At 37.0% G+C, this 26,765-nt stretch overlaps 1 protein-coding gene across 1 annotated transcript in view; it reads right to left on the reverse strand.

Moving 5' to 3' along the window:
* Positions 1 to 26,765, reverse strand: part of lrp1bb (low density lipoprotein receptor-related protein 1Bb) — a 331,362-nt gene that overhangs the window by 47,925 nt on the left and 256,672 nt on the right. The window contains exons 51-64 of the mRNA XM_053626734.1: positions 22,855 to 22,974; positions 22,317 to 22,445; positions 22,082 to 22,204; positions 17,704 to 17,844; positions 17,173 to 17,360; positions 13,581 to 13,764; positions 11,430 to 11,515; positions 8,394 to 8,516; positions 2,890 to 3,071; positions 2,602 to 2,801; positions 1,647 to 1,835; positions 1,416 to 1,564; positions 1,212 to 1,305; positions 559 to 675 (exon numbers count right to left, since the gene is read on the reverse strand). Coding sequence (XP_053482709.1) covers positions 559 to 675; positions 1,212 to 1,305; positions 1,416 to 1,564; positions 1,647 to 1,835; positions 2,602 to 2,801; positions 2,890 to 3,071; positions 8,394 to 8,516; positions 11,430 to 11,515; positions 13,581 to 13,764; positions 17,173 to 17,360; positions 17,704 to 17,844; positions 22,082 to 22,204; positions 22,317 to 22,445; positions 22,855 to 22,974 — 2,025 coding nt within the window. The remainder of the gene's footprint in view (positions 1 to 558; positions 676 to 1,211; positions 1,306 to 1,415; positions 1,565 to 1,646; positions 1,836 to 2,601; positions 2,802 to 2,889; positions 3,072 to 8,393; positions 8,517 to 11,429; positions 11,516 to 13,580; positions 13,765 to 17,172; positions 17,361 to 17,703; positions 17,845 to 22,081; positions 22,205 to 22,316; positions 22,446 to 22,854; positions 22,975 to 26,765) is intronic.

Raw genomic sequence — 26,765 nt, forward strand, 5'->3', positions numbered from 1 at the left:
AGGTTTCACGATGAGACTTGCTGCAGGGTGTCATCACCAGTAGTCAGAGGAGGGCTGCTAGAAAAAAAGAGGCTCAAGGGATGAAAAAGGATTCAATTACATAAATCACATAAATCCTTAAAAAATGCCAAGGTACTGATACTGCATATATAATGTACAAAGCTGCTTGGCTATATTTAATATGAAGAACAATGCACACCATTAATCATTGTGGCTGAAAACCTGTGCTCCCTGTAATACATCCACATTACTGGTGTTGGACATCAAAATGCCCTGTAATCTTTCCTGATGCTCCTAAAGTGGTTATCGATCATTTGATGATAGAGTTATGTGCTATTGAACCTTTGAAGAAAAACAGCAATAAAGATGACTTGTTACTGATGAAAAAATTCCATTTAGACATTATTGCTGGTGTCTGGTGCATATTGTATATGTGTTCTGCATTATAAGAAGAGCTGCATAGTATAAGGATATGGGCTGCATAGTAAAGAAAAAAAAAACATTGGCTTTAGCAAAGAGAAAACCAAACACTAATTTAAGAAACAATATTGTTCTCACCGCAGTTGGCCTCATCCGAGTTGTCACCACAGTCATTCTCTCCATCACAGATGAATGGAGGAAGAGCACACAAACCAGTTCCACACTGGAAACGTCCAGGCTGGCATTTGAATTCAGCTGAAAAATGACGGTTCACAGTGAGCCTGTACTGCAACCCAGACATCTGTATGTGCATTTTTTATTAAGGCATAAATGAATTAAATCCCTCAGAATCTAGCTTTGTAAGAATTAATGCTACCGGCCCTTTTCAGAATAGCAGCAGTTCCCTTAATTACTGACTGACAGCTTGGCAATTTATGAGGTGAAATGTGACATTCAGACACTAATAACTGGAGTTTTCAATCAAGCCTTTCAATTAGAAAGATTAAATAAAATATATATATATATATATATATATATATATATATATATATATATATATATATATATATATATATATATATATTTCCTTCAAACCTGTTAATTATTGTAAAAATAACATAGCATTTTATTTTAGTTTTCATTTGTGTCACCGCAGTAACTGTCAGGCAACATGGCTCACCAGTCTACGTTCAAGTATTTAGAGGCTAGAATAACAATTACTGATAATTAGCACTAATGATCTGTTTAGTCCATATGGTCAGGTTGGGTAATGCTCTTGCTCAAATACTCACGGCAGTCTGCAGGCTCATCTGAACCATCACCACAGTCATCCACTGTGTCACACTTCCACCAGAATGGTATACACTCATCTGTGCCGCAGCGAAACTGCAGGACAAAGCAGAGCACATTGAGCAAACCAAACAGGTAGATTATGAATAAATTTCTGCTCACACTTCGTCACATGAGACTGAATAAGAGAGTGAGAGCTCCCTGACCTGACTAGCTGTACAGTTGGACAAGCAAGACTTGCCATCAGAAGCCAGGTAGAAGTTAGTGGGGCATGCACACTTGTGTCCTCCACCAGGGGACAAAAGGCACAGGTGACTGCAGCCACCATTAGCCACCTGACACTGATGTTTGGGCACTAGAGGAAGAAATAACAGGTATAAAGACAGAACTCTTTACCTTTAGAAAGCCAGTAAAAGAGCAGTAAAGGGGATTCTTACCCTCAGGCTGGCGCAGAGGGTGATAAACTATTACAGATTTAATGGCCTGCCAGGAATTGAGAAGCTCAACAGCATGGGAACCAGAGGTTTTGTGAGCACGGCGGAGAGACTTCGATTTGCCATCTGTCCAATAGATGAAGTCTTCAAACAAGGTCAGCCCCATCACACCCTGGATGTGGTTGTGAGGAACTAAGGTGGAAAATATCAGTCAAAAACTATTTTGCTGACCAATTCACATCAGTATCGCAAATAAAACAGCACTGTTTTCTCTCTCAGTTACATTTTTTTTGCAATTGTAAAACTAAACATTACAACCTTTTTGAGTTATTTCACAAACTTGGGTATTTTCCTATTTCTATTTAAGATTTAAGGAATAAAACATGACCAGGCATACTCTTATAAGAAAAAAATAAGTGATGGAGTTACTGTTCCCACACCGTAGTTAATTATTTTCCAAAAAAAACCCACATATCCCAAAGTGTTTCTTTCTCTATATACCACATATAAGAAAATATAAATAAAATCTAGTGTGTCATGTTACCAAAGACGTGGAAAGTGCAAACTCCCTTATCCTGAAGGCTTTCCAGTGGTGGAAAACTTGCTGATTGTTTCAAACCACTGATATGTGAGACTAACCCTCTCCTAACAGAAAACTTCTACATATTAACAATTATACATTTTTCTTTATTAAAGACTTTGTTGCTGAAACTCAGTGGAGTGTCCACTGTGAATGAGCTGTTACTATAGAAACAATAAGGTATTATAATAAGTGCATTAATATAAACCTTGGATTGGAATTACAGGCCTCACTACGGCCAGTGCTGCTGTTATAGAAAATTAATCAAAACCTTCTGACCAATCAGATTTGAGAATTCATAGGCACTGCAGTCTAAGTCTCCCATAAATGAGTACATTGTCCACTTGAGTAAGCTCTCAGTTTAAAACAGCTCTGTACCCTTGTGCCTATGAGAGCCATCCATGTTAGCGAAGAGGATGTGGCTGTCATCAGACCAGTAGATCCTCTTGGTGGTGTAGTCAATGGTGAGGGCAGAGGGGCTGTAGATTTCCTTGTCCACGATCACAGTCTGGCCCTGACCATCCATGCCAGCACGGCCCACATATGGGTGTTCACAGCAATCGATCCAAAACACATACCTAGACAAAAGCATTGCACACAAACTCACAACATTCATGCTGCTATACTGAATATCTCCGATCCAATCAAATAGTATTGGCTCCATACCCTAATTGAGCATCAAGTGCCAGATCTGTGGGGTTCTGTAGGCCAGAGCTCAGTAAGACTGTAGGATAGAGGCCATTAGATTTGGACACTTCCAAGGTCTTCCTTTCTATATCACACCAGTACAAATTCTTCCCAATCCAGTCAACAGCCAGCACACTCGGTACAGCTGCTCTGTGAACAACCTATCAGAAGGAAACATAAATATTCATGAACCTTTCCCATACATCCACCTCGCACATTAGAGCAAAGATTAGGTCTGTAACATGACATAAACACTAGTTATATGCAATACCAGATCTGACATCCACTAAAATATGTTTTTGAAAATAAGGGCAGAGCCAAAATGCTAATGCATAGCTTATATTTTCAAATGACAGGTAAGAAAGTAAACGTGATAAGCAATGAACAAAGTGTCAGAGCTCAGAAACTCTGCTCATTTAAACAAACAAATACTTAAGTGAGCTGTCTCTTCTCTCCATGCAAACATCACACTTCCTTCGTGGGCAAAGCAAATATGTCAGTTTGCAAATAAAGTGGCTTTTTCATGTGCTATGTTTAAAAACCTTAGAAACTGCAACCTATGCTGTCATAATGACAATAATTAGGGTCTCCTCTATCACTGAGGATGAACAAAGATTTATATATAAAAGAAATAACACACACAACTGGTGATACTATGAGCTCATACACATTGAATTATTTTAAACACATTTTTTCACAGTTTTCTTAAGTAGTGCAATTGTTTCTGCAACACAGATTAGGAAATTACAGCACTCTTTCATTTAATATCTGGTGAGAACATCTTGGCATAGGATAACGTCACTGACTCCCTGTTTCAGTATTTATTGGCCGGTTAGCTCAGCTGGTTAGAGCGTGGTGCTAATAATGCCAAGGTTGTAGGCTCGACCCCTGTACTGGCCAGTGTGAGGATTTTCATTCGTACGTCGCTTTTGATAAAAGCATCTGCTAAATGAATACGTGTAAATGTTTGCTTTCACAGACTTCCTCTCTTGATACAGAAGTGTGTCAAACAAGTAACACAAGAGGCCACTTGCTGCACAATAGCGGAAGGAACAACGATGGGTAAATGTTGAGGGCATGTTAAAAACAGTACTGAAGTTCCCCCTCCATGCATAACATTTCAACCTCCCTTATATTCTCAGGTATATACTAGGCTATACTAATTGACAAGGCTGTGCCTAAAGCAGTGATTTCATCTTAGCTGAGCTTTAAACATTTTCTGAATCTAAAGCACTAAAGTGAGTTTTAAAAGAGGAGAGAACTCATTAATATTCGGAGTGGAAAAGCAAAGCCTATGCTATTCTGTAGAGATCATGCCACATTGATTTCAAGCTCTGACTTCCATGGAAATAGAAGGTCAAAATAATTAAAATGTCAACATTTTAATATATCAGCATAGAAAGAAACTTAAAATTGTTTAACATTTCATATACACAGAATCTGTGCTGAATAATGGTTTGTCTATTGGTCTTTACTTCACCATCTGGCCCAAATGATAATGCATACAATATACAGTACATTTGCTGAATAATGTCTAAATCTGAAAAGACACACAATTGAATTTCAATAAGTCCACACCAGATATAAACACTAGTTCCTATAACACCCTTCTTCATTACTACATATCTTTTCTGGTTTCCTTATTAGATTGCACCAAAGGCATCACCTACGGCTATGCAAATTACACAAGTAGCACAAAGGCAAAGTTCCTACAGCCACAGCCATTCATAAATTTTTATATTACAGAAGTACAGAGATCAAAACAGAACAGGTAATGAAGTGAGAATTTTGCTGCAGGCTACTGTATCTCTGTGCTTCCAGCTATTTCGTGATGTATAGAAAAAAATACAAAAGTACATGCGGCTCATTGTGGACCATCCTACTCAGCAATAGATATTCATAATTTATTTTCCCAGGTTATAAAAGATCAAACCTTATAATAAGAAATTTAAAGCCATTCAACGCATAAAACATTTCAAACCAGGTTGAATTCTTTGTTGAAGTAAAGATGGGATGGAATGTGGATGGAAGCATATGTTGCTCTAAAACCTGTATATACCTTTCAGTATATACAATGCAGTGCCTCCTGAGGGCCCGAAGATCACGGGCATGCAATATTGATTTTCACCCTTGTCCTTTTCTCCAGATTCTCGGAATCTTTTGATGATATTATGTACTGTAGATGATGAGAATTTGATAGCTTTCACAATTTTACATTGAGGAACATTATTCTGAAATTGTTCCACAAATTGTAGACGCAGTTTTTCGCAGATTGGTGAACCTCTGCCCATCTTTACTTCTGAGAGACTCTCTAAGATTACTCTTTTTATACCCAATCATGTTTCTGACCTATTTCCAATTAACCTCTAGCTGTTTCTTTTTAGTAACAATTACATTTCCAGTCTTTTGTTGCCCCTATCCCAACTATTTTGAGACGTGTTGTGGCCATCTTTTTTTTTTTTTTAAATGGTACATTTACTCAGTTTAAACATTTGATATGTTTTGTATGTTCTATTGTGAATAACATGTGGGTTTATGAGATTTGCAAATCATTGGATTCTGTTTTTATTTACATTTTACCCAGCATCCCAACTTTTGGAATTGGGGTTATAGTTATAAATGATACCTTATTAGCTCCTGCTAGTTAGTTGCTAAAAATGTGTGCATGTGCATAATGCTGTTGTTTAAAACAGGGTATATCAGAAGTTTTTTATGTGTGTCTTTTAGAAAGATGTAGCCCCAGCCCTGCACTCTCGTACTGACCAACATTGTCCAGACTGATTATAATAAATAATCATGAATATTATGAATTTGCTGGGTTAAAGTTAATCTAGAACCAAATTTAACTGCTACTGGAAGCTAATTTTTTTTTTGCATAGCATGTCTTAATTCACTCAAGGGAATAAACTTTTCGCAAGGTAGATTATATTTGTGTTACCACTGCTTTAGTAGAGCATTTTCTCCCCATTTTCTTTCAGCATGTTAATGATATGGTCTTTCAGACTAAACATAATATCACAGCTTGATTTTTTTTTCCATTTTCAGTGTTCTGATAATCGTTCCCCCAAATCTTAATGGACTAGAGATAGCTTTAGAGTTGGGAGAGAGTGAGAGAGATAAATCAGAAGGAGGGCAAGGGGCCCTGGGTGTAATGATGCCAAATGAGGCTTTTGGCCTCACGGTGACTACGTTTACATGGACAGCAGTAATCTAATTATTGACCTTAATCTGAGTTAGATAATAATGTGATTAAGGTGTTTACATGAGTCGCTTTTAGAATACTCCTGTCATGTTCCCGTTTTACATGTTTTAGAACATAATTAGATTAACAGCCCGCGTCATTACGTCACCGCGCCACGCCGTCTGACATCCCTCCAGAATTTCACGTATCAACATACAGTCCGTCTTCGTTATGGTACCGTATACAGTTTTGGGTGTTTTTATTTATTTTTTTTTACGAACGCTTTAAGTGCAGTTAATTATTTGTCATGCTATACGTGCTAATAGACAACTGCTTGAAGCGGTGGGTGTGTCCCAAATTGCGTAGTTACCGTCTGTATAGTAGCCGAGATACATGTATTTTCCCCACTACAGGCCTATAGTAGGAAAGTATGCGATTTGGGACAGTCGAAATCTCTTGTTCGCCGTAAAACTGCCGTGTGTGATTGTGTCCTGTCGCAAAATGCGGTGAAAACTCCCACACGACGTTCATAATGTGATTAAGGTGTTTACATGTCACTACTACACGTCCATAACTGAAAAAAGGAGTACTCCACCTGTCTTAATTAGATTATTGCTTACTTCAATTATGACATTAATTAGATTAAGGTAAGTAAAAATTGCTGTTTACATGGTAGTTTCTTAATTAGAGTATGGTCTTAATCGGATTAAGAGTGGATTATTGTTGTCCATGTAAACGCAGCTACTGAAGCTACTGAGATGAAGAGAAGCATGGCTCAGCAGGAGCTCTATACACGCTTCCATCTAAGACCTAGCCATGTAGTTCTTTTCCTACACACACAGTGATAATTAATTTATATAGTTATAGCCAGCTTCATAATTACTGACACTCTTCAGGAAAATAACGTTGAGCAGAATGAGCAAAAAGTAATACATAAAATAAATAATGCTTGAAATTTGTGATTTCTTAAATAATAAAATGTCTTTCTGTAAAAAAACAAAAACAAAAACAGTATCATAAACAAATAACATAATATTTGTCGAGGCTTCATAAAGAAAAGAAAGAAACCTTCATAAATTTAAAATACAGTTCAAAGTGCTCCACAATGTGAACTAAAAACAGAGAAGAACAAAAATGAATCGTAAAATAGGCAAATAATAATTAAATAAATAATAACAGTGACATAAATGACATTTATAACAAGTAAAAATAAATAAATAAAAGATAATAGATACAAAAAAATACAAAAGAAAAATAGAATAAAAATATTATAAATAAAATAATAATAAAAGTAATGTAAACATAAATAAAGTAAATGTACTACCATCAAAGTAAGACAAATAATAAAATCTAATAAATAAAAATGAAAAGAAAACAAACCCCTCATCACTAATAGATGGAGCCTGACAAATACTCCAGACCTTTGATGCACTGAAACAAAATTCAGCAGCTTAATATTTTTAAGTTCATGCATGTGCCTTGTTTAAAGTAGGCCAGTGGTTCAAATCTGGAGACTGAGATGGATATTGAAAAAAAAAAAAAAATTCATGCAACCATGTCTGTGTTCATTTTGATGTTGGGGGTCATTCACTTACTGAGAGATCCACCTAAGTCTTAACCTCCTCACACAGGCAACCAGGTTTAGGACAAAAATATGTCAGCAACCTTCATAAGACCCCATGGCTGCCCTTCATAGATCTAAGCATCAACAATTCACATTGTTTTGCTGATAATTTCAGGTGAAAAATTGGATTGTGATTAAAACTGTAAACCAAAATATTTAATTAAATAAAATTTAAAATCTAACTTAAAGTCAGAACAGTTTTTTTTTAATGAATGAAAGTAAAACATAATTGAGATTAGAAATTAGCAATTGATATAGTATGCATTCTGCATTGCAGTATATTAAATATGAAGTGGGTCATACTTCTTCAACATGGACCTCAATAAAACTTTGAACTAAATGTAGCTCCAATGCCAGGTGGTGCTGCTTGTTGTTATGGACGTGGAGTCTAATAGTTATAACAATATTCCTGTAGTTGACTGCATTGCATATACAAAAGCTTGAGAGGCAAATGGTTTTTAGAGATAATAGCACTGCTAAATGCTGATGATGATTTCTAAAAAAAAGAGAAATTGTAATTATGTTGACATTGGCCCAGTAAAACAGCACATGATGTCTTTAGAATATCAATAGAAATCCATTATGAATGAAGGAATGAATGAATGATAAGAACATAAGATTGTGTTGCTCTTTCAGTAAACTACTTCTTTAAGAAAAATAGAAGCATATTAACCATACCTTAAGATCACTACCATTCAGCCGGATTCTGTTGATCCTCCGACCACTGGGTCTACTTGAGTCAACCCAGTAGATGAACTCTTTTCTGTAGTCAAAATCCAAGCTGATAATATTGTTGAGACCCTTTTGAAGAGAACAGAGGAAGTGAAAGTGATATTTTTCCCACAGCCAAAATAAAAAAATCTCTGCTGTTCAGCCAACAGATGGTCGAAATCATCTGCAGCACAGCTTCTTTAATGCACAAAAGAGCAAGACATGCAGCCTTGTTCTGTTATTCAATTAGCTGGAGAGATTAATTAGCCACTCCATATGCACTTTTCCTTTAGTCTCACTGAGTGAATCTGGCAGGAATGTAAATGAGAAACACAGCATGTATACATCCCTTTGATATCTAATCAGTGCATTGATTTTGGAACAGCAGGCTGTGCGACTGATGCCTGAGGAATGTGCTGAAGCAAGGTTCAGAGAGCCTTCCAACAGGATACTGAGCTACATCCGTTACTGTCAAGTTGGCATCAGTGTGTTGTCAGTCAGGAAAGGCAGTTTGCTGTTCACCAGCACAGCACTGCTCACCTCAGCACAGGTGCTAAGATCAGGTGATGAGTGAAAGCAGACATGACACCTTCATCAGATAACCAAAATTCGCACAGAATGTTGAATCCACAGGGACTCAAACAAAAGATAGTCTGTGGTACAGGGACTGGGTGATTAATAATTCAACTGTAAGAAAGAAAAAAATTAGAAGGGCAATATATGAACTATGGTAACAGCACAGTTTGAAGTTTATAATGTTCTCTACAAATGGCTTATTGGTTCATTTTCAAAGCCTTTTATCAGCTGGATCAGAGTTCTGGAAGTAGAGAAAACCTAAAACTGGCCAAGGAAATGAAATCCACAGAGTTATAAACCCATTTCATATTGCATGTTTCAGTAAAATAAAACACTACAGGTGCATCTCAAAAAAAAATTTATATCATGGAAAAGTATATTTTTTCTGTAATTTAATTCAAAAAGTGGAACCTTCATATATTCTAGATTCATTACACATAAATTGAAATATTTTAAGCCTTTTTTGTATTAATCTTGATGATTACGGCTTACAGCTCATGGAAATCAAAAATCCAGTATCTCAAAATAGAATAAAGAATTTATAATACAGAAATGTCGACCTACTGAAAAGTATGTTAATTTATGCACTCAATACATGGTCGGGCTCCTTTTGCACGAATTACTGCATCAGTGCGGCGTGGCACGGAGGCAATCAGCCTGTGATACTGCTGAGGTGTTATGGAAGCCCAGGTTGTCTGTATTGTTGGGTCTGGTGTCTCTCATTTTCCTCTTGAGAATACATGTCAATACAACAGTCAGGCGAGTTGGCTGGCCAATCAAGCACAGTAATACCATGGTCAGCAAACCAGTTACTAGTAGCTTTGGCACTGTGGGCAGGTGCCAAGTCCTGCTGGAAAAGGAAATTAACATCTACATAAAGCTTGTCAGCAGATGGAAGCATGAAGTGTTCTAAAATCTCCTGGTAGACGCTGCATTGACTCTCGACTTGAGAAAACACAGTGGACCAACACCAGCAGATGACATGGCACCAAATCATCACTGACTGTGGAAACTTCACACTGGATTTCAAGCAACTTGGATTCTGTGAATCTCCATCATTCCTCCACTCTGGACCTTTATTTCCAAATGAAATGCAAAATTACCTTCCATCTGAAAATTGATTTTGGTTGTGTGTACTGAACCAGACTGAGAGATTAAAGGCTCAGGAAACCTTTGCAGGTGTTTGGAGTTAATTCACTGATTAGAGCTTTTCTCAGGTCAACATTTCTGTATTATAAATTCTTTATTCTAATATTTTGAGATACTGGATTTTTGATTTCCTAGAGCTTTAAGCCGTAATCATCAAGATTAAAACAAAAAAAAGGCTTGAAATATTTCACTTTATGAAAGTTCCACTTTTTAATTAAATTACGGAAAAAAGGAACTTTTGCACAATATTCTAATTTTTTTTTTTTTTAGATGCACCCGTATATGGCCAAAGTTTTGTGGACACCTGACCAATCACACCCATGTGTGCTTTTTGAACATCCGATTCCAGGTTTAGTCTTCCTTTTGTTGCTATAATAACTTTTGTGATTATGGGTGATTTTTTAAATCTGCTGTTAAACATATTGCCAGACAGTGGAATGACTTTTAGTGAATGTCTGGTAGAATAATAGTCAACTATGACGTCAACCAGGATACATCCACTCATGTAGACATTCATTATATCAAAACAATGATTAAAGTAATTGATAATGAGCTCCTTGGATAGAGAGGGATAATTTATCAAAAGCCTTATAAATGATGTCATGAATTTCAACTGGAATGAATTACACAGTAAGTGCAGATTGCATAATAATTTAAATTCACAGTTTGGTTCGAATTATTTGAGACCTAAATACAGTTAATAATAATAATAATAATAATAGTAAAAAACTAAACAATTAAAAACAAACATTGTCACAACACATAGTCAATAGAAAAAATCAGCTCAAGCTGAACATAAAAAGTAAGTAACAATAATAAATGAATACTAAGTGGGATTTTTTTTTTCATTATTTTGAAAAATTTCATAAAGCTACTATAGGAAAAATAGGACAGAAGAAAATTAACTGCATGGTACAGTACATGCTATGGAGGGATTACAACTTCTCCAGGCAGGCAGTGGACACACAATTTGTTTTCACTCTATTAACGTGAAGCTCCACAGAAAGAGCACTGTTTAATGACTTCAATTAGTCTTTTAAAAAAGAGAGGGCCAACAACTGCTAGTGTGCTGTTATCACAATCACATCACCATGGTTCTTAATTGGGACTCTATTTAGCTTTTAACAGTTCAGTTTCATGGATTGCTCTTTGAATCACCATGGAGATTTATAGTAACACACTCTGTGGGACAGAATTTTTCAACCAGTTGTGAAGAAGGGATTGTAACAGTAAAGTATATAAAGCAGGGAGAAAACTAAAAGAGGCAGAAATGTTTACCTGTTTCAGGAGAGTGTAATTAGAGCCATCAACACTTAGTTTTCTGATCTCATGATGATCGGCAAGTATAAGAAAGGGCTCTTCAGCTGAATAAAAAAAGAAAAAAGTGTGAGGACACATTCTAAACAGTATTAGCCTGTTGGCTGCAAGTCATTCCACATTTATTACTTGATAACACATTGCATCTCATTACCAAGGCAGGATTATCAATATATGAGATTGGGCGTGTGCACCAGCCAATGGGGGGCACCAAATGATTACGATAACAAGAAAATGGGGGTAGTGGTGGCTTGGCAGTTAAGGCTCTGGGTTACTGATCGGAAGGTCGGGGGTTCAAGCTCCCACTGAGCCCTTGAGCAAGGCCCTTAACCCTCTCTGCTCCCGGGACACTGTATCATGGCTGACCCTGCGCTCTGACCCCAACTTCCTGACATGCTGCGGTATGCAAAGAAAATAATTTCTTCTTGTATATGTGATCAATAAAGACTCTTTAAATTCATTAAACTAGACCTTTAAATTATTTATCATATTTATATATGATATAAATATTCCCCTTCCCCCAGTTGAGTCCACAAAAAATCAGACAAATTCAAAATGGATAGGCTGAGCAATTTTGATAAAACCTAAAAAAAAAAACTTTTTTCATGGTACATAGCCTACATTCGCAAGTTTTGTTTTCTTCACATTTAGAAAATACTTTGAGGATTCAATTAACGACTTTGCATGCACAAAGTCAAGAAAGAAGATGTTCTGCTAAAGGTAAGGCTTATTTACTATTATTTCTGGGCAAATATGTGATGTTATTGTCTTTTTGGTATTTGTGGAATGGGTTTCTCTTTTAAGCTCAGTTAGTGATGCTAGTTAGTGATCAATTTAAGTTTAGCTCTTTGTGTTCGTTGCTCTGTGTCTCTGTGGTGCTGAATTCAGCTGTTGAAATGTTGCCTCCAACAGTCTTTCTTGGGCTTAGCTTATTTGGTACATGTGTGCAATAATTTTAGACAGACTCTTTAATGGTTTTGCATGTAATCCTAATACAGGCCATTTAAGATATATAAAATAATGATATTTAGCATGACATGTTGCACTTGCATGTGAGTTGCATTCAGATATGAGCATCAGTGTAAGGGCTAGAATGGCATTTGTAGGCCCATGTTTATCTATGGTGTCAGGTTTTTTGGTTGGGTCTTACATTTTTCTGTAGCATGTGTGGTGAGCCTGTACTTTAGCTATAAGTTCATGTAAATCTATGCTCTTTATGAACGTAGTAATTTTTCAGTTTTTATGTGTAAAGTGGGAGAAGGGGGGGTGGGACACTTGAATTGTGGTCACCCAAGGGCACCACACCATGTTAATCTGGGCCTGCTCATTACATTTAATATTATCAATACCACAGCGCTGTTCAATTCTTAAATCTGATTTGTCAGTTCATTTGATTAATTTTCCATAACAGCAAAGCTCTGACAGTGTTGTCCACTGTAATTCTAATCACAGGCTTATAGTAATGTGTTCTTTATTGTTTCTTTATTGTTTCTATAGTAACAGGCACTTGTATTATGTGGATGCTCCACATTCTAAAGCTAATAATAAAACAATTTTAAAAAGTGTTATTTAACAAATTAAAACATATAATCATTGACATAGTGAAGCTTTCTATAAGGAGACATTTATTTTATATTTCTGGAAGGACATTAGGGTGTCAGCACTTTGTAGTGGTGTTTTTCGCAACAGGAAAGTCTTCTGAAAAGTGGACTATGCAGTTTCTCTGTAACACAACAACCTTTGTTTATAACCGATTTATTAACCTCAAGAAAGAGAAAAAAGAGAGGTTGGAGAGGGAACGACGGTTTATAGCTGCTATAATGTAATGTATTGTAACTCTAAATTATATATTTAACTACAAATGTTATAAGCATGATATGCTGTTCATTAATAAATTGTAATCATTTTATTATTCAAACCGCTGTGGTATAAGCCGTTGATTATTTTACTGTAAGAATATGTTCTGTCATGTTTTATTTCCTTATGTGTATCTTCTTTAATTTTTTTTATGCCCCAGTGATTCCAGAACAAACAAACAAACATCTACAAACTAAAATGCCAAACAAATTCTTGCAACATTAGCCACATGATGTATGGAATAGATGTAATTACCAGAGAAAGACCTGCAGCTGTCTGGGTTGTGTTTTGAGGCTTCGTAACCATCCACACATAAACACTTGTAAGAACCGTAAGTGTTGATGCAGGTTTGACTGCAGGGGAGAGTGGTGGAGCATTCATCAATGTCAACACAGCTTTTCCCGTCATTCTTCAGGTGAAATCCTGGCCAGCACTTACACTAGACACATGGATGAAAAATTATGGAAAACAATTCAAAATGTTTTGCACCTTTAAGCTATCCAATTTCAACAAATGAATTACGATCGTTTCCCCGAAACCACATAAACTGTGTGATTATTGCACTACACCCAGCAAAAATTGCCAACAGTTATTTTCTTTCCAGAAGCTTTTAAATGAGCTAAAAATAAAAATGTATTACTGAGGAAGATGCTAGGGTTCCTAGAGACACTTCCAACTAATTCAGAAATAATAATGCAATGTTTACTTATGGGAAAAATACAGTAATTCAGTAAAATATGGATTTGATGTGTAAAAAGCACATCAATGTAACTTCCTGCCAAGCATAACTTTTTTCATTAATGTGTTTTCAGAACAACCCATACAGTATATAGAATACATATATTTTTTATTGTATCCATTGGATACTACTGCAATTTTCATGGAGGGAAAATTATTTGAACAACAGAGCAATAAATCTCTCCAGACTTTGGCTGAGTCAGTTACTGTATTTCTCCTGATTCTCCTCCACTCTGTGCTCAGCTTATAGAGATTTGTGGAGAGCCTTATATTTATACTTCCCTGGTTGAAGATAAAGGTCATCACCTATGTGTCCTCTGGCATTTGTTGTGTTTCAATAAACCCTTTATTGATTCAGAGAAGGAGATATTGTACAGAATTTTGCCTTAGACCAATAGCTGGTCCACGCTGACAGCTCTGATTGCCAAAGGTCATATGGGGAAGACATTTGAGACTTTGGTATGAACCAGGCAGCCTATCCACCTTTTAGAAACTGTCAATCATAGGACTGAGTGATCACAGCCATTATAAATGGAACTTGACATCTCTTTCAAGCCTGGGCTTATCATTGTATAGTCACCTAGACACATTTTTACTCTAGGACTACTATAGGGAGGGGATCTACAATGGAAATGATTTTCAGACGAGACCTTAAGGCTTTTAATCAATTGGATAACCTGGATACAGAAGATCTCGAGTGAACCAAACAACAAACAAACAAACAAACAAAAAACAGAATGAACTGATCTATACTGTATGTTCAGAATTAAACATGCAAGTAAGGTAAAGACCAGGGTGAAAAATAGTACTTAACACCTGAAAAGTGGGTAAATATTAGCATGTATTGAGAACAGTTCCTTCATCCACCATGTATTGAGACAAAACCAAAATCCCCACATTCTGTTTAAACCCAACTTCTATTTCCATTCAAATGTTCAATCATCAGTGCCAGACCTGGTGCCTGAAGCAATTATTCAAAGTGCTTATTGACATGGCTCTGGTTGTGTGGAAAACACTTCAGTCGTTTTAAGTTAAAAAGCTAGTTTAGAAACTAGATATGCAAATTAACACCAGTCCCATAGCCAGTGCCACAGTTCATGTTTCTCAACACATATCAGGCCAGTTAAACAAAAACAAATAAACAAATGAAACGCATACAAATAAATGAATCTAGTGAAAGCCAAATGTACAAGGACACGAGACTGTTTGTGAATGGATGGATGGTAACATGGGAAAATAAACACAAAGGTTAGTTTTGACTGTCAGAACAAGATGAGTTTTTCCATTCTATTCTCTTTTATTGCTTCTTTCTCTTTATATATCATACTTTCAACTTAAAAATCCATTATTTTCCATTATCCATTATTATTACTATACACACTGAGGGTTACAATGAGAACTTTTGTGCAATTCGGTACAACTGTATTTATTATTATTATTATTATTATTATTATTATTATTACTTTTATTATTATTATTATTACAAAAAAATAATAAGACTGTTGTACTGAAATGTCAATATTTTCATGCTACACTGTGGCAAGCAATTTACTACTCTAACTTTCTGTCATGGATTTCCCCTCGAGTGCCGAAGCATAAAGCACGACAGTGCGTACTTCCGGATTGTCAGTGACACTTTACCGTGACACTTTACCATGACACGTGTTTTGTTTTGGTTTCTGTCCTGTCTCTGCCTGTGTTATGTTATAAGATATTTCCTAATGTCTCAGCTGTTTTGTGTTATCCCCTTAGATTTCGTTAATTATTTCAACCCCCCGTGCGTCTTTGTTTGGCGCAAAGTATTCAGTGTTTGTGGTTTCCGCCAGTACTCTATGCCATTTTGATCTATGTTCTCGCTCCATGATTTTGATCCTGAAAGGAAATTCTCTTATGTACTCTCATATTATGAACTTTATTAAGACACCTTGGATACAGGGAATACTGGGTTGTAGTTTCTGTTTGCGTGTCTCTGTGCTATTAAATACCTATGATGAATGTATATATTTAATTACCTCTTTGAATAAGCTGATCAACTGCCATCCTTTCTTTTAGCTGGCACATGTATTTTCTGTCTCTTGAAAAGACTTATTTTCATAGTGTGCTGTGCGTTTTTTTTTGTCTATCTGTCTTGCCCCTGCACCAGTAGAAACCGTCCACGCACTGCCATTATCAATGTGTATAAATACTTCTGCTCTGCATGAATAAAGTGGGATGTCTATGTGAGCATGCATGAAGTCAATGTGTGTTCATTTTAGACCCCCCAGGCCTGAACGCTCCACGGTAAACCACACTTTCTAGCTGATAGCAGCACAGAACTAAGAGTAAAGTTAATAGAAGTTATTGCAGAACAGGCTGAAAGGGCTGACGGAGGTCTGGAAGACGTAATAATTATATTCCTGAGATACATGGAAATCTAACAGATCCTGTTTTCGTCCTCATGTTATTGATTCTTGTCTAAGTCTTGCTTAAGCCCATTTGCCAATCGCCTGACCCCTGGCTTGTTTTTTGACCAAGGTTTTGCCTTACGATTGGAATTTGTCTGCCTGCCTCTCCTCAATAAAGCTCTTAACTGCATATGCATCTGTCTCCAAATGTATTACATGACACTTTCCATGATTTTATGGCTATGATGGCATTGTATTATGCCTAGAAAATAGTAATTTCGCTCGAATGCTCCTCTAATGCTAAAATAACTTTATTATTAATATATATTATTTGTAGAGCTGTGAAATCATTCCTATGCACTGCTTTTTAGCAAGTGCTGATGGATTGTTTAAAGTATATTTTTAAATGAGCAAGAAAACAGTTGTGTTCACTGCGTCCCTGTGTGTCGACACACAGGGACACAGTGACTTGTAATTATGAATTAAAGTTAAAAAAAAAATAAGTGTTGCTAACAAACTGCTTTTTAGGGATATCAGCATATATACTACACATAGTAAATGTTTTATTCAGCAACATATGCTGGCTTATGGTCCTAGAAACAATTCTATACAATGCATTTAATTTTTATTTTTTTTGCCACAGTATTGTTTTGGTATCAGGCAATATGATACTATACTTAGTATAAGAATGGAAGTCATGTCATCATGAGTGACTGCTAACCAACCTTGTATCCCACCAGTAAATCCTGGCAGTCCTGAGTACAGCCACTGACACGTCGATTGAGGCACTCATTAACGTTACAGTTTTTCTCATCCGAGCGATCCCCACAGTCATCTTTCTGGTCACAAAGGCTTGTTTCAGATATACATCGGCCATTGGAGCACATAAAAAAGGAGCCATTGCACAGGCTCTCTGGAAGAATGACAAGAAAACAGACCTCTTTGAAATTAAAATTCTTTTTGAGAAAACATTAATTCAACTAAATAATGTTTTCTACTTTGCTGTAAAAAGCAAAAACAGCAGAAGGCCACATACTATTCCGCACATACTGCAAGTGCCAATAAGCTCAAAGGCTTTCAACAGACTCTAGGTGCATTCAGTGAAAAACATGCCATCCCTCAGGTCAGCCTTATTCTCTTCAAGCTCTTACTTTAATGCACACTGTTCCCACTGCCATTTGTATTCCCTTAGATATTCAGTAAACCCCATGTCCATCAGTCAAACATATTTCATCAGTACTCTACAGGCTCTTTACCGGCTGCCAGGCATTTGAGATTGTGGGGGAGCTCGTCTGAGTGGTCTGGGCAGTCTGGGTAACCATCACACTCCCACTGCGCACTGAGTAAGCAACGGCCATCAGCGCAGCGGAACTCGTCTGGCCCACACGAGCGGTACGCTGCAGGAGAGATTTCACTGTTAGCCTGCTGACTCGCATTCTCACCACTGTTTAAATACTTCAGGAAAACATATCCGTTCTGTTGTTAAAAAATAATGGCATAATAACTAAAGCTTCAGATAAAAATATAGATGATGGTGATTTCCTTAACCAGACATCCTCTGTTCTAATAAAATCCTTGTTGCTGTGTCTGCATATCTATATCTCTACATGGTGTCTCTAATGATACTGAGTCTGATGCACTTATAATGTGAAATATTACTTATTTCATCTAGAACAGAAATATCAGAACAGGAGAAGTGCTTAATTAAAGCACAATATACATTATTTCAATTTTGTTTAGTTAAAAATACAACCGCCAAATCTGCTTTCAACACCCAGCCACATTTAGAGCTTGACCTGTTGAAATAATTCTGAAAAACGCAGAGATGTGCCCTGGATTCTCTGTACCTTGCCAACCAAAACAAGGATTATAGTTGTGTACAAATGGATTAACTGTAGATGCTAAATATACCAACATGAAAGCCTCTGGCTACTTTGTATCTTGAAAGCACCTGTTTTTGCAGTGCAATACTTCTCACAGGACTGTTTTCTAATAATGATAAAATTTCCCAGCTTCAAGTAATAGTAGCTATATGAGAAACTTGCCCAGGATATAGTGCTCTGAAAAAGTATTTGCCTGAATCAGAAGTATTATCTGATTTCTTCTGTTTTTGTACACTTATATCTCTTACTAAATTGTTTCAGAAACGAAAACGAAATCTAAGATAAAACAAAGACAACCTGAGTAAACACAAAATATAGTTTTTAAATGATAATGTTATTTATTGAAGCAAAAAGTTATCCAATAGAGGGTATGCACTTGACGTCATGGTAGTCGGAACTTGCTGCGGACATGCCCATTGAGTGGCAAAAAGACTGAGCGGCAACATTAGTGTACAGCGTGTATTCCGCAAAAACACAGAAAAAAACGCATCTAAAATGGGAAAAAGCTGTTGTGCGATCGACTGTGCTAAGAGATTCTATCTTTTTTACAGAAAGGAGAAGTAAATGGTGTGTCATCCCGTATCCTCACTCCAGACATAACTGCAAACATCAATGCTGCTACATGAACATGTCTCTCCAAGTCCTGCCATACATGTACAATGGCCTGTCAAAACTGTCCCTGTCTTCTCTGCAGCTATCCAAGGTTTCAATGTGGGCTCATTCATTCTCTGACTGTGTTTTACCTTCACAAATATTTAACGTTAGTAAGTGGAAGCAGTGTTAGCTACAAACAAACTAGGACTAGCTAGCTTACAGTTTACCAGATAAAATTATATAATAAAATAAAAAAAAAATTGTACATACCTGTCCACATACAACCAGAATGTTTATTTGTGTTCTTGTAACTTTAATTTCTCCAACAACTCACGCCTCGAAGTAGGACTAAGCATCAAGGCTTTTGTACGCATTCAGGCTTTGCTTAGTGTATTTCCCAGGTGTCGAAATCAGGTACATATAAATGTCGGGAAAACCGATTTCTGGCCACATGCCAATGTACATGGACCACAGGTTCTTGAACAAGTTGTAAGGGTCACTGTCGAGCCCAACGGCCTTTAATTTAAGCTGATAACTGTTAGTTATACTAGTGTTTTCTCAGCTTCCCCTATTAAAACCAGCCATTTTACTGGATATTTTGCCACTCAGTCTAGCCGAGGGGGCTGTTCCGGTGGGAAATTGACCTCAGTGCATACCCTCTATACCAACTGGGCCTGTATGAAAATTTATTTTCCCCTGTAGTTACTAATTCCCCAAATCTATAAAACTTCATACATAATAGGGTTCAGCTGGACTAGATGCAACCAGGTCTGATTACTGCAAACTCTATCAGTCAACACTTAAATTTAACTTTTTCAACAGCAGGAACTTGGTTAAAAGGTCTTACCCAGTAACACACTATGCCAACATTGAAAGAAATTCCAAAAATGATGAGGAAGAAGGTGATTGAAATACATCAGTCTGGGAAGGGTTACAAAGCTATTTCAAAGGCTCTGGCACTCCAAAGAACCACAGTGAGAGCCATTATCTCGAAATGGAAAAACTCGGCACAGTAGTGAACCTTCCCAGAAGTGTCTGACCTTCCACAATTCCTCCAAGAGCACAGCAACCACTCATCCAGCAAGTCACAAAAATGCCAAGGACAACATCAAAAGAATTATAGTGCTCTCTTGCATCAATAAAGGTCACTGTTCATGACTCCACTATCAGAAACACACTGGGCAAAAATGGCATTCTTGGAAGTGTGGCGAGAAAGAAAACCACTGCTAACCCATAAGAACATTAAGGCTTGTCTGAATTTTGCCAAAACACACCTTGATGATCCTCAAACTTTTTGGGAGAATGTTCTGTGGACTGATGAGTCGCAAGTGGAACTGTTTGGAATACAGGTGTCCCATTACATCTGGCGTAAACCAAACACAGAATTCCACAAAAAGATCATCATACCTACAGTCAAGCATGATGGTGGAAGCGTGATGGTGTGGGAATGTTTTGCTGCTTCAGGACCTGAGCAATTGCAATAATTGAGGGAAACATGAATTCTGCTCTCTACCAGAAAATCCTAAAGGAGAATGTCTGGTCTTCAGACCATAATTTGAAACTCAAGCGTAACTGGATTATGCAGCAAAACAATGATCCAAAGCATAGGAGGAAGTCCTATTCCTAGAAGTAAGTGAAAGACTAATCTCCAGTTATTGGAAGAATTTGGTTGCAGTTATTGCTGCTAAAGGTGCCACTTATTTTTAAAGGAGGGAATTATTTTTAAGGGGGCAAGTTTTTCACATTGGTAATAGGTGTTGGATGATTTTTCTTCTCTTAAAAAAAAAAAAGAACTATATATATATAAAAAAAAACTATACTGTGTGTTTACTCAGGTTGCCTTTGCTTTATGTTGTATTTCATTTGGAGATCTAAAACTACATTTTCTCCTACACAAAAATAAATAAAAACTAAAATAACAGACCCTTTTCTCCCTATTTCCAGTGTAAACAAATAAACAAACAAAAATACATATACATATATAAATACAAATAAACATATACAATAATAATAATAATAATAATAATAATAATAATAATAAGGTTTTTTTTAAATTAAACTTTTATTTAATTAAAGCAATATTTGAAAAAATTAGCAATAATTACCCTGCAATGCAACATTGTAGAAACCTGATTCCACTTTCCACTGATTCTTTGGCCATGTCAAGTCAGTGGATACAATAATGTTAATTTCTTCCATATTGGATTTTCTGCCACCCTGATTTTTTATTTTTTTTTTTGCTTCTTCCCTTACAAATTTTTATCCAATTATATGTAATTTGGATTACAACATTGTGAGACCAACTTGAACAAGCCTAGATTTTTTTATATACAGTCTGTTCATTACGTGCAAATGAATTTGACAGTGAAGTTGCCAAACAGGAAGTGAGGGCATATCTCGGCAACAGTGTGATGCATTCAGATCAAACTTCATATGTTAGTGAAGGACCAGCACCTGAGAAACAACCAGTCAGACGTTTTGACTAAATCCCCCCTAGGGGACATTAATTCAGAAATGAGTAAATCTCAACATCACTCATGATTCTTCTTTCTGTTGATTGCCTGGAAGGTGCTGAGTGTTCATGTAATGAAATTGTGATTTGCCAAACAATTTTTGTTTTTTAGCTTCTCCTACAAATTATGTCATCAAATTCATGTCAAAGTTTGTCCAAATAATCACAAAATTTAGATCACAGCACCAACCAAACTTGTATTTTAGATATCATCAATAACACACAAATGAATTTGATGGTTAAGTCACCAAACAGGAAATAAGAGCATATCTCAGCAACACTTTTACATATTGAAACCAATCTTGGCTCATATGTTTAGCAACATGACCTGATGTTAACAAATAAGGTTTGAGTTAATTTGCATTTTGAGACAGCTACTGAAAACAGGAAGTGTGGCAATATCTCAGCAATGGCTTGACATATCGGCATCAAATTTAGTATAGCTCCTCGGGAACAAGCACTGATGGTCTCAATGGCTTCTGGTGTTCCTCTCTTGCTAAGGGATGGGACTAGAAAGTGCTTGGCCCCTTAATCACTTGCAGCATTAAGCATAATAATAATAATAATAATAATAATAATAATAATAATAGCAGATGGACTAATCAAGACAGTTAAGTAATAAAAAAAAGGAAAGGTAACACTCACCACATTCAACTGACTCATCTGATCCATCTCCACAATCATTGTCATGATCACACACAAAGCGTTTGGGGATACAAGCCTTGTTAAGGCATCTGAAGGCATTCTCATCACATGTGTTATTAGGTGCTGCAAGCAGAAACCAGGTGATACTGTAAACTACTTTTAACAAATAAATGATTGCATTTATTCCTACATCCCAATATTGAATGAGTGAATGAATAAATGAATAAATATATACCACAGCCAGCAGCTGCCAGTTCATCACTGCCATCAGGACAATCCCTTTCTCCATCACAGAGCCAGCGCTTGGGCACACAAGCATAAGACCCAGAACAACTGAACAATCCGGGGCCACATGTCACAGAGCCTGTACACAAATGAATCATTTTAGTAAAGCTGTTGCTCCTCGCTGTCCAGACTCATACTTTAATGTGTTAAGAAGGTTCATATGCATATTATTAGGGCTTGAACAAAAATCTTGGAAATTAGTTAAGAAAAAGTTAATCTTTATTCAACTAGTCTGAAAGTGTGCTTCTTTAATTGCCTTTTGCCTGGGCTTAAGGCAGTTCAGTAAATATCTCTCCGATATTCCATTACAATCCAATTAAAATAATATTTATTACTAACATCTATTAATATGCTTAACATCACAAGATTTTTATTACCAGGTTAATCAAAATGGCAGCATCTTATTTTCACTATACTTAGTGGTTTTCTCCTACAGTTGGGATTTGATACCATTCACCTAGTACATAAATATTTGTTACAGTGCGTACCACAGAGATCATCACTTTCATCCACTCCATCCCCGCAGTCGTCCTCTCCATCACACAGCCACTGCTTGGCTATACACTTGTTCTTGGAGCAGGCAAATTGGTTCCATAGACAGGAGGAATCTATCAATGACAAAAGTTCAGAAGTGGTGGATAAGAGATGAGAGACAACTCACACAGTTAACTGTCTTTCTAGTGATTTTTGAGAGATTTTCCTTCTCAAACCTGGTTAAGTTGACTCTGGCTTTTCATAAACTTTTGAATTTGAAATACATGAAATCACCACTTAGTAAATGTGAAAGTGCAGCTTGTTTATATTTATAGTGTTAGAAACAAGAATGACTATCAGATGGTATTGTGCTGGTAAGAACAATATTTAAACAATATTCCTGAAAGCTCACAGCCTTAATCTTTTTTGCACAACTCACCAACCAATTGCACTAGCACTTTAAAAGCCATGATTAAGAGATATTCTTGAATATAAGCCCCTTTAAAAGTAGGCATAGAATGGAGAAGTAGACAAAACAAAAAAAGTTGAATGGCTGAGTGCCTCAAAAACTTCAATTCTGATTTCTCATGGTTCAGATTTCTTTGTCTGAGCAGTAAAATTATGCTGACAAAGGCAGACCTACCAGATTCCCTCCTGGAGAATGGAATGATCAGTCACAGCAGGAGAAATTGGTCTGATATTAACATGTACCTGACTGTTTCTGATGGTCTGATGAACTCCCTCAAAATTCTCCAAGATAGAATTTCCTACATTCCTTTTAAGTTCTGACAAGGATTGTAACCTAGGAATGAGCTTTTTGTCTCATTTGTTTACATTAATTATTAATAATGATTAATTAATTGCCTTGTAAACATCTAATAAAAAATATTTAAATGATTTACAGTCATTTGAAAAAAATAAGTACACCTCAAGGAAATTGTTGGCATTTATGAGACATTTGGACAAGCAAACATTTGATCATCTTTAAAACAGTGCCTATTAATGAAGTTGATATACTTGAACAAAACCACAAGGAAATTTAGCTTTTTAAATCATTTATTCAACAGAAACATCAACAGATGTGATATTCTTCTGTAGAAAAAGTAAATACATCCTTGGCCTCAAAAGTTAGTATTGCCCCCTTTAGCAGAAATAACTTCTTGTAGTCGTTTTGCATAATTGTCCACCAGTCTCTGACATTGGCTTGCTAAAATTCTTGACTACTCTTCCATGCAATATTGTTTCAGTTGCAAGATGTTTGAGGGTTTTCTTGCATGTACTGCCTGTTTCAAACAACTCCACCCCCCACACCCCACCCCATTTTGGTTTCTTCAAATCTGGGCTTTGACTAGGCTATTGCATAACCATTAATTTCTTCTTTTTGAGATATTCCTTGCTGGCTTTGCTAGCACGCTTAGGATCATTATCCTGTTGGAAGGTCCACTTTCGGTTCAACTTCAACTTTGAATCGGACAGACTGCCTTCGTCTGTCCAAAGCACTTTATTCGAAAAGGCCTGGTCTTTGCCTATATGTTCATTGGCAAACTATAGTCTTGCAAAGGCTTTTTCCTGGCACACCTCCCATGCAGGTTAAATTTGTGCAATCTCTTTCTGATTGTAGAAGCATGCACTTTGACACGAACAGTTGCAAGACTTAATAACAGATCCTGTGATGAAATGTTGTGGTTCTTGGAGGCTTCTTTATGCATCAGATGGTCTGCTCTTGGGCTGAATTTGCTGTGACGGCCAGTCCTGGACAAACTGGCAGTCGTCTGAAATCGGCGCTATTTGTTTTCCTTACAGTGGAATGATGTATTTCAAATAATTTGGAGATCTTTTTAAATCATTTGCCAGACTTATAGGCATCCATAACCTTTATTCTGAAGGCCTTACAGAACCCTTGGCATGAAGACACCACACACCTCAATAGCAAAGGGAACACCACACACCTCAATAGCAAAGGGAACACCACACACTAGATGTGAGAGGTTTAAATAAGACAGATTCCACCTGCACTCCCTAAGCAGGTTCTGATCACTGGCAACCAGTCTTGAACACCTGATTATAATTTTATGGATTTGAAGGGTGTAGGGGTGTACTTACTTTTTTCCATGTGACTGAGCTTTTTTTTGTTAATTAAAATTGTGAAAATTAGTACAAAATGTTAATTTTATGTGTCACTTGATTGTGCATCAACTTTATTAATAGGCATTCTTTCAAAGAAGATCAAATGTTTGCTTGTCCAAATATGTCAAAAAACCAGTTACCATGGGGTGTACTTATTTTTCCACATGATTGTATATACAGCATGTGGGAACCTTTAAAGCTGTTGGTAAAGCAGTCCAGGGGGCTTGTCATGAAGCTGGTTGAGAAAATGGCAAGAATATGCAAAGCCATCAAGGCTGCTTATACACCAATCAGCCATAACATTAAAACCACAGACAGGTGACGTGAATAACATTGGTTATCTTTTTACAATGGCACCTGTCAAGGGGTGGGATATATTAGGCAGCTAGTGAACAGTCAGCTTTCAAAGTTGATGTGTTGGAAGCAGTAAAAAATGGGCAAGCTTAAGGATCTGAGGGACTTCGACAAGGGCCAAATTGTGATGGCTAGACGACTGGGTCAGAGCATCTCCAAAACAGCAGGTCTTGTGGGGTGTTCACGGTATGCAGTGGTTAGTACCTAGGTTAGACAGGGTCTTGGGCACCCAAGGCTCATTGATGCACCTGATAAGCAAAGGCTAACCCATCTGGTGTGATCCCACAAAAAAAACTACTGCAGCACAAATTGCTGAAAAAGTTAATGCTGGCCATGAGAGAAAGGTATCAGAACACACAGTGCATCGCAGCTTGCTGCATGTAAGTCGGCATAGCCGCAGACCAGTCAGAGTGCCCATGCTGACCCATGTCCACTGCAGAAAGCACATATGATGGGCATGTTAAGCCTCCAACTGGACCACGGAGCAATGGAAGAAGGTGGTCTCTTCATGGCACCGGTATTCCCTAATGGCAGTGGCCTCTTTCAGCAGGATAATTCGCCCTGCCACACTGCAGAAATTGCTCAGGAATGGTTTGAGGAACATAACAGAGTTCAAGGTGTTGACTTGGCCTCTAAATTCCCCAGATCTCATTCCGATGAAGCATCTGGCAGACAAGTCCATTCCATGGATTCCCCACCTCGCAACTTACAGGACTTAAAGTATCCGTTGCTAATGTCTTGGTGCCAGATACCACAGAACACCTTCAGAGGTCTTGTGGAGTCCATGCCTCGATGAGTCAGAGCTGTTTTGATGGCACAAGGGGGACCTACACAATATTAGGCAGGTGGTTTTAATGTTATGGCTGATCGGTGTAGATGTCTTAACTTTATAGTTTTGATGCCTACACTATTATTCTATATAGAAAAATAAAGAGAGCCTTTTTAAGTGTAGGTGCATTAAAACCCTTGACTGCAAATGTGTAATAGTATAAGGTGTTCAGTGGGGTTGAAGTCAGGTTTTTGTGTAGGCCACTCGAGTTCTTCCACTCCAACTTTGGCAAACCATGCCTTTATGGACCGCACTTTGTGCACAGGAGCAATTATACTGTATACAAAGATTGGGTGCTTCCAACTTTGTGATGCTCAAGTGTCCACAAACATTTGGCCCTATAGTGTCCATAAAGCTACAAAAGCATTTAATTCATAAACCATTTAAACCTTTGTTATGCGTAAGATGCGCCAGGGTGTTTTACTTCACTACATACACCTAAATTTACAGTGAACAACTCTTCGGTTTAATTAGGTGATAACTTGTGTAAATCTGAGTGGCTCTGAGTGGTTACCCTCTGAGAACCTTTCAGTGTTTGTAAACTTAAATATGATAATAGGAAGGGGAATGCATGTTCTTGTCATTTGAGAAAACAACTAATTCTACTAGCTGCAA

Source organism: Ictalurus furcatus, chromosome 6, assembly GCF_023375685.1.
Source record: "Ictalurus furcatus strain D&B chromosome 6, Billie_1.0, whole genome shotgun sequence".
Classification (NCBI taxonomy): Eukaryota; Metazoa; Chordata; class Actinopteri; order Siluriformes; family Ictaluridae; genus Ictalurus; species Ictalurus furcatus.